General features: G+C 41.2%; 1 protein-coding gene across 4 annotated transcripts in view; it reads right to left on the minus strand.

Moving 5' to 3' along the window:
- LTBP1 (latent transforming growth factor beta binding protein 1) overlaps window positions 1–19,536 on the minus strand; it is a 257,405-nt gene that overhangs the window by 144,878 nt on the left and 92,991 nt on the right. For all 4 annotated transcript variants that reach the window (XM_072140841.1, XM_072140839.1, XM_072140838.1 and 1 more), the window contains exon 4: window positions 4,387–4,565. In XM_072140841.1, the coding sequence (XP_071996942.1) occupies window positions 4,387–4,565 (179 nt within the window). The remainder of the gene's footprint in view (window positions 1–4,386; window positions 4,566–19,536) is intronic.

A 19,536-nucleotide genomic window follows, 5' to 3' on the forward strand; every position in this document is an offset into this window, starting at 1 on the left:
CCTGTATACTCAGGTGGTAAGCGTTCTAGGTCTTGGAGAGAGGAAGATGTCACCTCTTTCCATACCTCTAGGCCTAGTTTCAAGTTATGTTGTTGTTAATTAGGACCGATATTATGTAATCCGTCCTTGTTCTATGTTTTACTTTTACCCAATACACTTCCGTGTTTTTTGGTTTATTGTTTTTTCTTTCATAATCTCATTCTATCTTATTCTATGTTATCTTAATTGGTATATACATGACTGAACCTCGTATACTTGTATGCCATTATAATACAATTATAACACCGTATCACTGAAAAGCTATACAAATGAACAGAAATGTATAAGCAAAAATGTGTTGTCGGGAAATGCTTGTTATTCAACTTGCTCTCTGTCTATTTGTACCGATTAATATTAGTACTGCCCACTGGGCATGTAATGTATGTCATACTCTCTCTGTTGAAAAACAATAAAAATTGTTTATTAAAAAAAAAAGAAGTCAGTTTTTCTGTGCATTTCTTATAGAGCCCCAATGAGGTTTTCATAGGAATACATAGGGAAACTGACATTTACTGTGCACAAAACGGAAATTGTCTATAGATGAAAAAAGATTAGTTGTCTTTTAAGGAATTAGTCTAAGTGCAAGGTAAAAAAATTAAGTCATTATTTAACCCTTTCCGATTTACGACGCAAATAAATTAATTGTAATTATAAGAATCTTACCAATATATATCATGAACAAAAACTTTCCCCTTCCCTGTTACGCCCAGGAAGAGTGGAGTACTAGGAAGGGGCATATGGAGGGAAAACCTACAATAAGCCTGGGCTGCAGCTTCTAGAGTTAGCTCTACCTCCTTCTATAGTTGGAATATACAGTATATTGAACCACAATGCAGCCTGGACTTAGTTCTAGTCTGCCCTTCAGCAGCTTCCCCCTCCCTCTACATGGACATGAAAGGTGTATGGATCTTCTGTGTACATATGAGAGAAGTGAAGAGACAAGGGACATATTTCTTTGATCAAATATATAACAAAATACTATCACTTCATGAAAATATATGGGAAGCTAAATAGTATTTAATGAAAATCTACCACGCCGATAGCTCTTCAGGCTCATTAGCATTATTTTAAAAGTTAATTTTTGGAAGAAAGGAGGCCATAGATAACAAATATAAAAAGATTACCACAGTCACAGTGTCTGGATCTATGAGTAAGTGTCCCTAGTTTATCATGATGGATTTTGATGGTAGATTTCCTATAAGGAAGTTCCTTATATCTAATAGTAGAACATGGTTAATAAGGTAGAGAAAACACTTAAAAAACAGTTTACAGGCTCTATTAATTCTTTTTGGACTGTGTTCCTTCAACCCTTCCCCCTTCTTCATATAAAGTAATTGTGTACGTCTCAGACATTGTTTTAACATAACATCTATTTTTTAACATGAAGAGACTGTCATTATAATTTAGGCGGTTTCCATATTTATTACAACCTCCTACAGTCTGTTATGAGTCAACTATCTAATGTCAACTCCTTGGTGTTATCATTGAATATACCCACATGATAAATTTTCTTTTTATTTTTACAGAATGCTTGGAAAATGTGAATGGGAAATATTTTTGCTGTAAACAACTCGGATGAATTGTAGCCATTGAGTCACTGAAATATTATCTACACTATAGCATGTAGACACTGACACTTCTCCATAAACCCAGAAAATCCTTAGAATCTAGACTCCCACTTTGCCAAAGGAAACGTTGTTGAAGCCCACATCAGCAGACGCTGTGTAATGCTGCATGTAACCACAATTCATCAGACCATTCAGCATGTAATCCAGAGATGCCACACCACTGGCTGCTCTCCACCCCCACAGGCTGGGCACCAATACAATGTTTCTTTACAAACACAAGCATCAAGATGCCATATGCCTCCTGCATGGACAACACTACGTAAATCACATAATAGGTCAACTGTTCAGTAGATGAAATTTTCATTCAGTCAGTATGGCTGAATATTATGATGATTACAAGGTCCATTATTTAATTTGGAAAAAGAATTAGTAGCGTAGTTCCATGAGATATTTAAAAAGGCAATTTGGCGTTTCAGCTCCCCAAAATGATCATGGATATCATTGACATTTTGCATTTAAAAAGCGCCTGACCATAATACACTTGCCAATCATAGTGGCTATGGTAATATACAGGCAGTTCCCGGGTTACGTACAAGATAGGGTCCATAGGTTTGTTCTTATGTTGAATTTGTATGTAAGTCAAAACCATATATTTTATAATTGCAGTTCTAGACAATTTTTTTTTCTTTTGCCCCAGTGACAATTGGAGTTTCAATTTATTTTACTGTAACAGGTTCCATGGATTATCAATGAACCTTCATTACAGATACTTTGCCGCTGATTATTTCATCCAGAGAGCTTCACCAAAGGTCACAGTGGGCAGAGAGGTCCATCCGTCTTTAACTAGGGGTCGTCTGCAAATCGGGTGTCCTTAAGTAGTGGACCGCCTGTATACATAGGTCTAAACAGACGCCATCATCCTTGCTCTTGAGATAAATAGGCATGGAGTTAATAGCTCTTTTAAAATAAGATTTTTTTTTATAATTTTGCTTTTACAATTTGTACAATTTTGTGTGTTTCAGGAGAAGTTGGAGAACTTAACCAAACAAGAAGTAAGGATAGACACATTTGAGAACATTTGAGTGAGAACGAGCACGCATCCTGCCACTCAATTCAATAGTATGGGAGTGTTGGAAATTGCAGAGCATAGCACTCAGATATCTCTGGAATGGAGATGGCCAAGTTCTCCATATCAATGGGGGTCTTGTTCTTTTGATCACTTGGGTCCCAGCAGTTGGACCCTCACAGATCAGATTGTTATCTCCATCTTGTAGATACAAACTTGCTAGAACCCCTTTAAAGTGGGGACACAGGTACCAGAATGACAGACATTCTGCATTGATTTGAACCAGCGGGAACACTTTGTGGATGTTGAAATTAGACCTTGGAACCATCACAAATTGTGAGTTGAAAAGGAATCACCGAAATTGTGGTCACATGTGGCATTTGCATTGAAACAATGGAATGGAAACTCTTATGTGATCGGCCAAAGACCAATTTTCTAAAAAGACCCCACATAGGGGTAGATTTATTATACATTTTCCGACAGTTTTCTGGCAAAGAAGACATGAAAATCTCCCCATCCCCGGCAGTTCTGGCCAATTGGGCATGTTGGGGCATGTGGTAGTTGAGCAGGGGTGTGAAAACCAGAGGCTGCAATTTTTATTATGGTCTTCTCCAGAAAACCGGTGGAAACTATAGTTGAAATATACACCAGGTCAGACCTAGTCTAAAATGACATCTTGTTATTAAATATAATTTCATTTCATATTAATATTAAACTGCAGGTTATTTTGCTTTTGCATTCATATAGCCAAAGCTAACACCTACCAGGGTGCTGAAAGAGTGCTACATCTTGTAAGGAACCCGTGCCAAAAGACAAGGGTTTTATATTACATGTATAACACGTCTTTCCTACCTGCGCTATTATTAAGACACAAGATGTCTTAATGTCAATTGAATTAACATAGGTATAAAAAAATTCCATAAAGGCTTAAGTAGCAAAATCGCTAAGAGCCCAAAATTTATTTCCTTTCACGGGCTATTATTGTTTGTCTATGTCACATCCAAGTCTGCCATAATTGTTTGTACCGTCAATCATCCTTGTTTTTTGAGACAATGCATTTGAGACTGGTTTTACACTTATATGACACATGGCATAGGAAATCTTTTTCATTTTTTCTGCTCCATGATGAAGCTAGTCTTAATGGACTATAACTCAGAGACACATTTATTATGTTAGTAAATTCTTTAGTACTACACATAGACTGTGATCTCTTACATCAGCCATCACAGTTGTATTCCCCGTTTTATATACCCGGTTTCATGCATCCACACAATAGGGTCAATTCTTAGATGCCAATTAACCAATACATTTTTTTATGTAGGATGAACCTTATACAGGAAAAGGGAATTTTATATGTTAATCCTTTTTAGAGTGAAACCCAGGTCCACATTGCTGGTTTCATCACTGAAGGTATAGTTGCCTCCCAGTGCATCCCACATGATAGCCCTGATTAATGAGGATCCCCTGTCTACAAGCCCACATATGCTGCCAGAGGAAGCCTGATCAGTTCTTTATGACCTGGGATCTGTAGTTATGTGCCTAGACCTCTTCAGATGTTGGGTTGGATTAGACTTTCTTACCAGTATGTGTGAGTGTGCACATTGTTGGGCTTTGCACAAATGTCTTTTTTAAAACATGTATTTTACAAGGTTATTGACATAAGCAGGAATACTCCTTTAAGACATCTTGTGATGATAATCATAAAAAACTTACAATGATGTAACTGTGACGTCAGATGTTCCAGGCCATTTGCTCTGAGAGGTAGTGATCCTTCTGTGGACTGTTCACCCAGGAGAACTTTCTTGGAGTTAGAGAAGTACTTTGGTTTAATCATGAATTGCTGTGTTTGCCCATGCTGGAGGTTCATGGTTAATGTCTGTGGAGGTACCATCCTGTTCAAGACAACAAAGACTGCTTAATGACATTTAATTGCATGATTGCATGTATCAGATTAATGTATGATCGATCATTTTAACCTGGATGGAAAGGGTCCTCCTAATGAGACCAACTCATAAGTTTAAATATTTTATTTCTCACTAGCTGTAGATCAAGGCGTTCCCCCAGATAGTAAATAACTGCTCTTAGCTATAACAAAATAGAAAATCGGTTGACAAAAGTATTTTCTATCTGTGTATCTATCTCTCCTTGTCTGTCCCTCACTCTCCCTGCCTGTTTCTCACTCACTCTCCCTGCGGTCTCTCTGTTTCTCACTCTTCTTTCCTGTCTCTCAATCTCCCTTCCTGTCTCTCTGTCTCTCACTCTCCTTGCCTGTCTCCAACTTACTCTCCCTGCCTGCCTGTTTCAATGTCTCTAACTCACTCACTCTCCCTGTCTGTCTCTCTCTCATTCTTCCTGCCTGCCTTTCTCTCACTCTTACTGTCTGTCTCTCACTCTCGCAGCCTGTATCTCTCTCACTCACTTATGCTCCCTGCCCGCCTTTCTGTCTCTATCCCTATTGATCTTACCTCACACATAAGCTGTATCATGCTCATTTTCTATAGTAACCAATCAAAGCACAGAACTCTTATTAATGACCTATGGCAAAATGTTACCGAATAACGTCTCAGCTTGTTGCTGCCACAGCAGCAGCAGACAATGGCTCCTGTATATGGTGGTTAATAAGTGTATTTTGAACAGTGCAAGGTGCTGTTTGATTCAAAATGTAGTCTATGATGTTCAGGGAACGGCTAAGCAGAAATTGATGATACATAGACACACACATATATACACTCAGCTTTATATATTAGATGGCTGAGCAGCTGGGGATAAATATTTAGAGACATTGGGAGATCTACAGCAAAAGCAAGAAGAACAAAAAGTAGAAAGCAGAGGTAGTGTGAACTTAGCCTAAGCAGTATAGCAGTAAGTAAGTAGTATAATGAACAGTAACTTGTAGACATAGTGACCACAACAGGTTTCAACTCCACTGAACAGTAGGTCATCCTAATTTGCTGTTAGTAAATAATGAAGATGAGGTTTGCAGTACAAAGTTTCTGTACATGAGAATCTAAGAGCACTGCAGATAAGTGTTAGCTCTATGGCTGTATGGCGGATTTCTTCAAGGAACAATCTTCCCTAAGCATTCTGTGTAGAAGTGGTTCAGGTGGTATCCCAGGGCCCAAGGCTTCTAGGGTGCCCATGGCCACCTAAACCAGCCCCCAAGTTTGCCCTCTAGACAGGCCCGGCGCCACCACTTGGGCCCCCGGATCAATTGTAGCAGTGTCGTTTTAAGAGCCGGCCTGTACAGCAATTGCATGGCGAAGAAAGATTGCGACTGTTTCTGTGCTGCTTCTGGGGAAAGAGGGAAGGCGAGTTCTTTTCTTACCCGGAGCGGGGGCAGTGTAGCTCAAGGAGGGGGGGGATACAGTGTGTCTACAGGAGGAGGGGGGCAGTGTAGCTGGAGAGGGGATACAGTGTGTCCACAGGGAGGGGGGCAGTGTAGTTGGAGGGGGGAGATACAGTGTGTCTACATGGGGAGGGTGGGCAGTGTAGCTGGAGGGGGGGTAAAGTGTGTCTACAGTGGGAGGGGGGGGGCAGCGGGAGGGGGAAAGTGAGGCTACTGGAGGGTGGCCCATGAAGGGGCCCACTGAGGCTCTATCGCCCAGGGGCCCAATAAAACCTGGAGCCAGCCCTGCCTCTAGAGATAATAAATAGAAGGAACTCCAGCCATGAAATCCTAATACATGTTTTCCTGTGCTCAACACACACATACAGAGCCTTTTAAAGGACCTTTGAATGTCCTCCAAAGGTCCTCAAACAGGACCCATTCTCATTTCTCAATTAGCTTCATTGTGGTACCATATGTAGCAACTAAAAGATATAAATTAGGGTCCACAATTTTTATACAGCTCATCCCCCATGACTATTTTAATCTGCACCTCTTTGTCACACTAAAAAAAAAAGGTGCATAATAACACCATGACCAAGCTACCCGAGGCATTAAGGGTCAATCCTTAAGGTACTGCATTTCACTTCCCTTGTGAATTATTTATTGTTATAAATGAATGATGTTCCTACAACTACATCAGAACAGGAAACTATTAGAGAATTCCTAGAAATATGACTTCAACGTAAGACCTTTTCTATTACTAAACCAGTAATTGTTCCAACTGTGCAGTGTGAAACGCCTGTAAAATCCATTCTATAAAAAGCAACCTTCAGACTTCTCTAATGAAGCTAGTTTTTAACTGAAAGCAGCAAACTATAAACAGGAATGGGAAGACGGCTAGCCATGAAAGTGATATATATGCAGATGTCAACACCAAACAGGCTCACGGGTTGTTAATTAGCGCTTCGAAAGCTGAAGTGGGAGCTACATAAACAGTTACCTAAGCAATCTCCGCTGAGCTAATCCTCCTGTCAGTGCAAGCGTTAAGATGAAATGGTAGCAGTAAGGTAATGCTTATCACATACAAGATTAGCAGCCAATGGCAAACGATGAGCATTCCTCATCTGCGTAACCTCTCAGCACCTACTATTGGCTCTACATGTTTAACAATCATACAGACTCTATCCTCCTAAAAAACACGTTTAATTGCAATAAACACTCCGAGCAGCAGCCTATTCCACAACACATGAAAGACTGGTGGTATACCTTGCAGTACACATAACTGGTCCCAATTCAGTTCTGCTAAGAGATCCACCAATATTCAGACCCCCTTCATCACACAAGAAATTAATATTCAGCTAGTAACAGTCCCGGGGATTGGGTTGAGCAGCTTTAATGGTGTTCTAAGAGAAATCAACAAATGATTTAGATGACTAGCGTTTCTTTTTTTTTGTTACCATTTGAATGCCAGTTGTGAAATATTTTTCTAGAATGGACAGGAACTTTAAGATATAAATAACGTCATGGGTTAAATCATTTGTGTAGATTACTTTGGTCACATGATTGCTTAATCATGTTTTTTTTCCCTGAGCCTAGAAGACAAAGGTTTAAAACACATGAACGTACTTTGTGTGGTGGGTGGATTTTAAACAAAATCCACTATTCCAAGGATGGGACTCCCAGCATTATAATGATACAAGGAGCCCCTGCATCCCACTGAACAACAGCGCGATACTATAATCAGCACAGTTTGGCCTGTGAAAACATAGACTAAGCAACGGCCATTTTGCATAGAGTTAGCTGAGTTTTTGTTCATGGTTTGGAAAGATCCTTAAAGGGAGCCCATGACCACAAAACTCCACAATAAACCCTCAACCTTATAAGTGACTGTGATTTTGGTGTGATGGTGACAGTGGGGATCCTCCGTGTTGCTGCTTTGGCACAAAAAATACTTTTATTCTCATTGTCTTCAAAGATCTAGTCAGGCTCTCCCCCATCCTCGTGGCCATTCTGCATTGTACCCCTCAGCACGCCCTTGTCACAGCCTCCAGCTTCAAGACACTACAACTTGAAAATTCTGCCCAAGCACGGCCCACCTGACATTTTTGCGCCAGTGGTTCGTCCCTTGCCAACTATAGCAGTTGTAGTGACATGAAGCTGGGGGCTGTGACAATGCAGAACAGCCATGAGAAGAGGCAGGAGCTTGACTAAATCCAAGAGGTCTCCCGTCTCCTTGACTGGATCTGAGAAGAGAATGGTGGGGAATAAAAGGCTTTTTATGTGCTGAAGCAACGCAGAGGAACCCCATTATACCACAATTACAGTCACCTATAAGGTACTGTTTAGGGTTTATTGTGGGGTCTGTGTATACACTTAAAAGGGACCACCAAGTGCAGTCAGTGGTTATAGCTGTCTGTCATGGATCTCTTAATTTTGTTCATGATTTTCGACCAGCTGAAAACACAAAAACAGTTTTATATTAAGGCAGTGGATTTTTCACGGAAGGGTTACATTACTAGAATACATCACATGCTCCCAGCAATGAGAAGGATTAACACATCTGGTAAAGAATCCTCTAGTTTCATGGAGATTTACAGGGTAGTGAAAAGCATATTTCATCAACCATAAATAGTTTTCTTTTACTAAAGAGCAATTGGTTACATATCTTTTTATTTGCATGTGAATTTTTTGTGGATATAAATACGTCCGATGTATATCAGATGTCTTTAAATAAAGATTAAATTTACTGTACAGTTTATGTGTTAATTTTTTTCAATTAAAAATTAATATGATATTTTGTAATCATAACAACAATAATATTGTGTAGAAAAAGAACACAGGGTGGCTTATTTACTAAGGTTTTGCGGACTCACTTTCATTGGACTTTCCAACGTTTTCAGGTTTTGCACAGCTGTGACAGATATTTAACAGGGGATTATGTCGCACATGATCGGATTGTGGCACAGCTCCGCAGGCTTTCATGCGACGGAAATAGGGGGGGATTGCCGCCGGGCGATCCAAAAGATTCGGACTGAGCGTGGGATTTAATTTTCAAATTGTGTCTCAAGCCCAAGCACTTACATGCACCATGAAGAAGAAGGTGAACTCCATCGGACCTGAGCGGGGAAGCGACATGATCTTAGTGAATCGCGTCAGTATGCATGATGGTCGTTCTGTGAACTCCTCCGGACGGGTAAGTAAAGGTGCCCCAGGGTGTCCAAAAATTAGCTTTCAGTAGAATGGGCATGACTACCACTATAGAACCCATAGTGGACATTATAGGATGCGACAGCCCAGTCATCAAACATTATGCAATAAAATGTTACAGTGCCCTTCAGGTATGTTAGATATGCCTGTACTTGCAATTGTTTAAATAATAGGTACAGCCTGTCAATTATGGGCATAAGTATGCTACTATGAGCATTACTTCACAGGCAAACTGCATTGTCATATAAATAACTCAATGGACTATATACTGGCTGTACCACTGATAACCAGTCCTGTATACTGGGGCTGTACCACTGCTCACCAGGTACTATATGTACTGGCTGTACCACTGGTCACCACATACTGTATACTGGTTGTACTACTGATCACGTACAGCATACTGGTTGTGCCACTTATCACACGTACTGTATACTGACTGTACCTCTGATCTCCAAGTAGTGTATACTGACTATACCACTGATGACCATGTAGTGTGTACTGACTGTACCACTGATCACCAGGTGCTGTATACTGACTGTACCACTGATCATCATGTAGTGTATACTGACTGTATACTGATCACCAGTTACTGTATACTGGCTTTACCACTGATCACCAGGAACTGTAAACTGTCTGTACCACTGATCACCAGCTCTTGCGAGCAGGGTCCCGACTCCTTTTGATCTACAGGCAGTCCCCGGGTTACATACAAGATAGGGTCCGTAGGTTTGTTCTGAAGTTGAATTTGTATGTCGAAACTGTATATTTTATCATGACAAAATTTTTTTTTGCCCCATTGACAATCGGAGTTTCAACATTTTTTGCTGTAATTGGACCAAGGAGTATTAATAAAACTTCATTACAGACACCTTACAGCTGATCATTGCAGTCTCGGTGACTATAGTAAAGCATCCAGAGAGCTTCACCAGAGGTCACAGTGGGCAGAGGGGTCTGTCTGTAACTATGGATCGTCTGTAAGTCAGGTGTCCTTAAGTAGGGGACCGTCTGTATATAACTTTGTACTCTGTAATGTGTTATTTCATTTATATATGCCCCCTATGATTTGTCATGGGGCCTAGTCTCTTGTGGGCAGAAATCCCAGCTTGTTGTTTTTTTGTGTGACCACATTAACTACCATTAGTTGTAATTTTAGAAAATCTCCATTTATCCATTACACCCGTTTAAAGGAAACCTACCACTTCTGAAGGTAGGTATGAGATACAAACACCGGGCACCAGCTCAGGGTGAGCTGGTGCCGGTGCTTAGTCTCGTTAGTGTTAAAACCGCGGTATCGCGGTTTTAACACTTTTGAAACTTTCTAGCAGAAACTGCTTCGGCGCTGCGCGCGACCGTGCGCGCGCAACGCCTGCGGCGTTTCCAATGTAGGCGCGCGCACGATCGTGTGCACGAAGCGCCGAAGCAGTTTCTGCTAGAAAGTTTCAAAAGTGTTAAAACCGCGATACCGCGGTTTTAACACTAACGAGACTAAGCACCGGCACCAGCTCACCCTGAGCTGGTGCCCGGTGTTTGTATCTCATACCTACCTTCAGAAGTGGTAGGTTTCCTTTAAGAGCTGTGTAAAGCAGACAAACAAATTCCCAACAGTCAGGCCACTGCTCATAAGACAGTAAGAGCATTTGTCATTGACATTCCCCATAAAATCCCCATGAAATTCCTCCATGAAATCACTAATGCTCTGTGACATACAGCAGCAGCACTGGATGGAATTGGAAAATAAAATCATAGAAATAGCAGGCTGAACCACCACGTTCCGAGCATTATTGGTTTCAAAGTGTTAGTTTAGCCTGTTACGTGAATAGCGTTTTTGTTATTTTCATATTTAAAGATTTGCCTATAATCAGAGGTAAATGAACTTTGCTTTTTTGTTAGATTATAGAGGTGACTTCACAGCAAGAAGCTTTAAAGGAAACCTACCACCATGGATCTATCTATTCAGCAGTGGTTACAGTGGTCTGATATTCCTTCCATTACAATATGATCGCTTGCACAGTGCTCCTTGAGATGTTTAAAGTTTGTTTAATCTTTTTGTATCCAAATCCGGCTTTAAACTTCTCCACAACAGTATCATGGACCTGCCTGGTGTGATCCTTGGTCTTCATGATACAGAACCCTGAGACTATCACAGAGGAGGTATATTTATACGGAGACCTGATTACACACAGTTGGATTATATTTATCATTATCAGCCATTTAGAACAACATGGAGTGAGTTTGCTGAATTGTTCCACTTCACAATTGTGTACCACTTGTTGTTGATTCTTTACCAAAATTACAATTTTATATATTTTTGTCTGAAGCCTCAAATGTGGCAAACGGTAGAATCTGCCCGCTTTGTTACAGATGAAGAGCTAAAGGAGTTGCGAGGAGCATCAGAGAGTGCCAGAAGGTGAGTATAGTAGGTCATTATTTTTATACACCCAGGGGCTGCAGGGCACTTTATCATGAGGGCAGGGGGCTCGTGGCAAGGCATTTTGTAAGTGGGGGAGAGGGGTGGCTGCAGGGCATTTCATAGGTGGGGGGCAGGCTGCAGGGCATTTTATAAATTGGGGCTGGCTGCAGGGCATCTCATAGACTGTAAGCTCTTGCGAGCAGGGCCCTCACTCTTATTGCTCCATATGACTCTTAGTACTCTTGAATGTAATATTATATTTGTATATGTCCGCTATGATTTGTAAATTGCTATGGAATTGTATGGCCCTATATAAATAAAGATTATTATTATTTAATAAGTGGGAGGGCTGGCAGCAGGGCATTTCATTACTAGGGGCTCGGCTGCAGGGCATTTCATTACTAGGGGCTCTGCTGCAGGGAATTTCATTACTGGGGAAGTCAATACGTTTTCCCAGTTATACGTTTTCCCAGTTATTTGTGTCAAAATTACAGGCCTTAGCTTATACTCGGGTCAACTTATAATCGAGTATGTACGGAAATTTGAAAAGTTAATGAAAGCTGAATTTTCATGGTAAAATCATTCATCTCGAAAATGTTGCTTCACACTACTTTTTTCATTTCTAGTCTGTAGTTTTGCTTGTGTATGGTTTAAATTGGGTCAAGAAAGCAATAAATCATTAAAATACTCTTTCAGATGGACATCTGTTTTACTAGCAAATATCCCAGCTTTACAAACCACATTCCTGTATTAAAGTTGTCCAATGTGAGTCCTCTAATGCAAGATTACTGTGTATTCTGTATTATGCACATTAGAATATACACTCACCGGCCACTTTATTAGGTACACCATGCTAGTAACGGGTTGGACCCCCTTTTGCCTTCAGAACTGCCTTAATTCTTCGTGGCATAGATTCAACAAAGTGCTGGAAGCATTCCTCAGAGACTTTGGTCCATATTGACATGATGGCATCACACAGTTGCCGCAGATTTGTCGGCTGCACATCCATGATGCGAATCTCCCGTTCCACCACATCCAAAAGATGCTCTATTAGATTGATATCTGGTGACTGTGGAGGCCATTTGAGTACAGTGAACTCATTGTCATGTTCAAGAAACCAGTCTGAGATGATTCCAGCTTTATGACATGGCGCATTATCCTGCTGAAAGTAGCCATCAGATGTTGGGTACATTGTGGTCATAAAGGGATGGACATGGTCAGCAACAATACTCAGGTAGGCTGTGGCGTTGCAACGATGCTCAATTGGTACCAAGGGGCCCAAAGAGTGCCAAGAAAATATTCCCCACACCATGACACCACCACCACCAGCCTGAACCGTTGATACAAGGCAGGATGGATCCATGCTTTCATGTTGTTGACGCCAAATTCTGACCCTACCATCCGAATGTCGCAGCAGAAATTGAGACTCATCAGACCAGGCAACGTTTTTCAAATCTTCTACTGTCCAATTTCCTGTTCTTAGCTGAAAGGAGTGGCACCCGGTGTGGTCTTCTGCTACTGCAGCCCATCTGCCTCAAAGTTCGAGGTACTGTGCGTTCAGAGAAGCTCTTCTGCCTACCTTGGTTGTAACGGGTGGCGATTTGAGTCACTGTTGCCTTTCTATCAGCTCGAACCAGTCTGCCCATTCTCATATGACCTCTGGCATCAAAAAGGCATTTCCGCCAACAGAACTGCCGCTCACTGGATGTTTTTTCTTTTTCGGACCATTCTCTGTAAACCCTAGAGATGGTTGTGCGTGAAAATCCCAGTAGATCAGCAGTTTCTGAAATACTCAGACCAGCCCTTCCGGCACCAACAACCATGCCACGTTCTAAGGCACTCAAATCACCTTTCTTCCCCATACTGATGCTCGGTTTGAACTGCAGGAGATTGTCTTGACCATGTCTATATGCCTAAATGCACTGAGTTGCCGCCATGTGATTGGCTGATTAGAAATTAAGTGTTAATGAGCAGTTGGACAGGTGTACCTAATAAAGTGGCCGGTGAGTGTATATATTTGTCGTGGTATTAATATAAAGAATATTAAGAATATAATTAAGAATACAGGCAGTCTACGACCTATACCACTGGGAAATCTACCATCAGGCTCAAGGATTATAAAGCAAGCACACTCACATGCTGGTGTGTGCCCCTCTGGCAGTATATGTACTTCTTTTAGGTTTTAAGCCCTTTTTTTATGAAAAAAGGTTTTAAAAATTATACAAATGAGACTAAGGAGCTCCAAGCTCCATCAACATCTATGGAACCTGGAGCCCCTCAGAGTAGTTTTTAAATCTTTTTTTCTAAAAACAAGGTCCTAAGAAACTAAAAGAAGTACATATACTGCCAGAGGGGCACACACCAGCATGTGAGTGTGCTTGCTTTATAATCCTTGAGCTTGGTGGTAGATTTTCTTTAAGGACAATCGACTTACAGACAACCCTTAGTTACAAACCATGGATGCTGGTAATTTACTGTACTTTAGTCAATGAACACTTTAATGAACAGGTGTACGAGTTATCAAAGGTAGTTGCAATGAATCTAAACTAGTAATCTGTTTACTTATGACAACCCAAAACTGAGAAAATCCAATTGTCTCAGGGACTAAAAATTTAGTGCCTGAAGTTACCTATCTAGTACATAACCTGTGGACTGCCTGTATAAATAATTACAAAAAAAGCAAAAAAATAAGATGGTAAGAATAATAAGAATAATTGTATTATTGAGTACGGCAAGGTTTTTAGTATTGTATAAATGGGAAATCACTTCAATTACTTCATTCTGTTGACCTTTTTACTGGGGCATATCTAAGGACTCACAGGCCTTGGGAAAAGTTTAGCTTGGAGCCTCCATTCAGCTTTTCCTAAAGCCCATCCTAAATGCCTATATAGTGTCTCAAGAAGGAAAATAGTTCTTCATCTAGTAAGCAGAATGGTCATATTGCAGTGGTAAAATCTATAGGAATCTCCACAATATCAGATAAGGTGGATATAACATCATTCTAAGGCTACATGCACATGATGTATGCCCGACGTACGGTAGTACGGCAGGCATAATCGGCTCAGGGGAGAGGAGGAGGGGGAGAGCGCAGCTCACCCCCGCCCCTCTCCATAGTAATACACAGCGCACGACACCGTATTCCGTAGAAACATAGGACATGTCCTATCTTTCTACAGGCTATGGAAGGTACGCACCAGAATGGGTGGATTTTGCGCTTAGTATTATGGCCGATTTCTCCCTCCCTGAAAGAGGCGACAATTGGTGTGATCAGATGGTCCACTCGGCAAATGCTCTACAGACTGCAGGGATAAGCTAGCTTTGTCATTGCCACATATATAGTCAAGGAAGGGAAGAGTGTTCCTGCCAGGAGAATGACATGTCTATTCCTGGAGCCCTGGATGTTTAAATTGCCACAAGTCCAGCCAGCCCATCTCTTGAAGAAACAGGGCACGGGGTGTGGGGTGTTGTCCTTGGGGGCTATGGCCAGGGTGCACAAATCAGTCTAACATGTTTCTTACTTTTATTTGTGACATGTCTGTCACATAATATTTCCTTTTCCCAATTATAATTTATACATAAAATTTATAACGTAACATTCACTCACCTCCAAAGCTGTCCAAAGAAATATATTTTTTAAAGGGCCCTGAACCCTTATCGCTTACTTCATAGAAGCAGTCATATGTTTTATTTACTGGCATCTGGTTAACAAATAAATTGACCTGGTGGCATTCAGACAAACAAGTGAAACTTACCAGAAATCCCTTACAGGCGGTCCTCTACTTAAGAACACCTGACTTACATACAACCACTAGTTACAAACGGACCTCTGGATGTTGGCAATTTACTGTACTTTAGCCCCGGGCTACAATAAACAGCTATAATAGTTATCACTGGTGTCTGTAATGAAGCTTTACTGTTAATCCTGGTTCTAATGACAATCCAATATTTTTAAAATCCAATTGTCACAGAGACCAAAAAAAATTTGGCTGGGGTTACAATGACAAAGTATACAGTTCCGACTTACATACAAATTCAACTTAAGAACTGCCTGTACTATGGGCACCTAACGGGAAAGGAGCCTGAAAGATCGCTCTATCCAGGAACAGTACTGTTGTGCTGATGGTTCTCTGCCTGGGTCCAAGAATTTCTGTTAGCTGAACAGTCTTTTCTCCTGACTCCCTCATATACATATACAATCACCTTGGCCAAAACTGTATGTGTAAAAAAATGGCTGTGGCTTATCACCTGAGAACAAAAAGACTGGACAAATTGGAATTCAACTTTCTGAACTTTTGCTCTCCAAAAGCCAAATTCCGCAATCAGAGCAGTCAGTCAGAGTCCGATGACCTTATACACCAGCACTCCAGACTCTGGAGATTTTTATTGAATGTGTATGGGGGACTCGACATGGATGGGCATATTCTTCAATTAAAGGATGGATCACAGATATCTAAGACAAAAAGGGCACATTTACTAAGGTCCTTGCGGCAAGTTTTCCGTCAGACTTTACCCATTCTTTCATTTGCAAACTGCTTGCATATGAAATTAAGAAGTATCCGCGCGACATTTCGGCTGCACTTATCTTCATGCAACACAAATTTTGTCACTGAAATATGTGTTTTCCAATACACAGCTGGACTGTGCGCCACATTTAACATGGAAAGTCCGACAAAAGTGTGTTGCATGTTAAAAGTGCACCAAAAAAAAGTTGGTGCACTCTGTCAGGGTAGTGCAGAGGGAGACAGACTGATGAAAAACAGGTGACAACGTTCATGAATCTGGCGCTTATCTAGTAACTATAAGCTAGACATTTAACTTTTATATTGAGAAGTAAGGCAAGACATGGTGTCTAAATACAAAAAGTGATTTGCATAGGAAACATATTTTTCTTTTTATCATATTACATCTGGTCAGTGGTGAGACACATTTTAGCAAAGAGCATCCAGAGGATCATCTATCATTTTCAGAGAATTAAATTGGTGGATCACAATAAAAGACCTGGACCATCTCTTGTGCATAAACAGCAAAGGGCCACTAGGAATAGATGGTGACCGGACCATTTATCATGCTTTGAGCATTGAGTGATAGTGAGTTTATGATCAGGAGACCTGTTCAGGGTAAGAACAAGGGAGAGGAAACTGAAAAGGAAAAGATTAATTGTCACTGTCACAGCCCAAAGTTACAATTCTTTAGTCTCCACAGACAGAAATATTTCCACAATGTATTACTGTTCCCCCACCACTAGGAACCAGCACTTTCAATCAGCAGTCATATTCTTTTTTTGTTTTAGATAAGGGAGAAGGTTTGTGTAACAATGTTTAAAGTGAAATAAATATATAAATGATAATGGACCTTAAGGCCACAAAGGGATCTAAGAGGTAGGCAAAATCTAAAATAACTATCCCTTACTAAGCAAATCTTGTAGCGTGACATGCTCATCATTGAAAGAGTTTCTGCTTTAATGGAAATAAAGTCTAATCTATGCCGCTTTCTGTTATATTTTAGTTTACATTTTCCACATTTTCTTGCTGGTTGTAAGTGTAATTATTCCCCTTATCATGTAAGGTATGAGTGTGCAATCCTTTTCTCATTAGGCCCACACAGTCATACTATACCATTTATATTATATTACCATGTAATATAACTTATCTCAGACATTTATGAAATAAAGTATCAACACTACAGTATATTCCAAGAATTGCCTTATAATAACAGCAAGACATTTCAAATCTCTCTAAAACTACAATGGAGAGAATAGTATGCACATTAAGTCATCCTTTCCCTTTATCTACACTTATATTCGTAAAAATGTATGAAAAAAGTGCGAGTAGACAGTTAACTCTGTATCACTGTGTTATAGGTGATCAATTAAAATCATGGCACACCCCTTTAATTGACTTGTTTCGATTTTTGTGCTTTGGTTCGAAGTCCATGTCAGCACACGTCAGTTTGGCTTACAGATAGAAGAAAAAAACTTTCTTAAAAATAATTTCAGACAGCACAGAGACCATAATTCCCATGGCAACAATACATGTCCATATTAGTCGACGAACGCTATCACATTGGGCTGTTGGTATGACGTCTGATAGTATTCTCCGCTATGGAACAGATAATGTGACCTGTGTTGTTTAAATGTTCCACTATTGATTCATTTGAGTATACAAAATTATCCAAATAACTTGCAGATCCTTCAGGTATTTTGCTAATGAGCTGATACAAAATTGGATGAAGACTGTCTACAACCTGCCTGACTACTACAACAACTTCAAAGGGAACCTGTCACCAGGAGACCCATTTTTAGCACTCCCCCAGTCCCCACAGAGCATAGTACATACACTGCCAAAGTGTTTTGGATTAAAAATTGGTTTTACAGAAAAAAAGATATGTTATATTGTACCTTTCATTAGCATCTGCTGTGTGACTAGGCAGTTGCCCAATGGGAGGTGCTGGAAAGGAGCAGTTCCCCCCCCCCCCCACACACACACCCTTGGGAAAAATGTGACCTTTTCAAATAAATTAATAACTCCCCACACTCGGGATTGGCTGTAGAGGAGCAGGGGGCGTCGCTGAGCCAAGTGATGGGTGTTTTTATATATTTGAAAAGGTCACATGGAGTAGCTGTTCCCCAAGGGTGGGGGGAACTGCTCCTTTCCAGCCCCTACCATTTGGCAACTGCCTAGTCACACAGCAGATGCTAATGAAAAGTACAATATAACATGTACTAGTACATACGCTGCCAAAGTGTTTTTGTATTAAAAATTGGTCTTACAGTAAAAAAAGATATGTTATATTGTATATTATTTTTTATACAACAACACTTTGAAAGTGTATGTACTATGCTCTGTGGGGACTGGACTAAAAATGGGTCTCCTGGTGACAGATTCCCTTTAAGAGTATCCTTAAGTCATAATAATTTAGTAACATGCGGCTCTACAGCAGGTTATGTATCACAAATTGTTTTCCAGAGTCATCAGAAAGGTTGTTAGTAAAAAATACTGTTGCTGTGAAAAGGTATGATCTAATGGTTAAAATAAAAAAATAGATTTTTCAATATATTAAAAGTGCCTCCACATACTTCATTCTGTATTGTAAACATGTTAATTCTCCATCAGGGTTGAGTTACATCATGATCTAATCATGCAACCCCCATATGATACTCTGTTGGCCTTAAAACAAGAACATGTTTTTAATAGTTCATGGTTTCAAAGCAAAGACAAGAAAACCCATACAGATATTAATGCTGAGAGGAACTTGTCACTATAAAGACACCCCTGTGGGCAGGGGCGCACCTACCATGAGGCGAGTTGAGAAACTCGCCTCAGGCGGCGCCTCCTGGTGGACGGTGGGGGCGGCATAAGGAGGTCACTTACTCCCAAGACGGCTCCATCCCCGGCCACTTGGGCTGCCCCTTCTGTATGCAGCCGCCTTCCGACCTGCTTCTCTTGGACCCCCGGCCCGCCTCTCCCGTCCGCGGCCCGCCTCTCCCGTCCGCGGCCCACCTCTCTCGTCCGCGGCCCACCTCTCTCATTCATCGCCCGCCTCTCACATCTGCCCAACCCACATCTCCCATCCGAGTCCGGCCTCCCCTGTCCGCGTCCCGCCCCGCCCGACTCAGCCGTCCACGTCCCTCCCGCCTCAGCCGTCCGCGGGCCGCCCGCCTCATACGTCCGCGGCCCTCCCGCCTCAGCCGTCCGCGGCCCGCCCGCCTCATACGTCCGCGGCCCTCCCGCCTCAGCCGTCCGCGGCCCGCCCGCCTCAGCCGTCCGCGGCCCGCCGTCATGGTAAGTATGTAGCTGTTATATCTTTATATTGTATATATGTATATTTAGATCTCTGTGTACATGTATATACTGTATAGTGAGTGTGTGTGTATGTATACTGTATGACTGTATAAAAGTGTGTGTATACTGTATGTGTG

Source organism: Engystomops pustulosus, chromosome 3, assembly GCF_040894005.1.
Source record: "Engystomops pustulosus chromosome 3, aEngPut4.maternal, whole genome shotgun sequence".
In the NCBI taxonomy this organism is placed as follows: domain Eukaryota; kingdom Metazoa; phylum Chordata; class Amphibia; order Anura; family Leptodactylidae; genus Engystomops; species Engystomops pustulosus.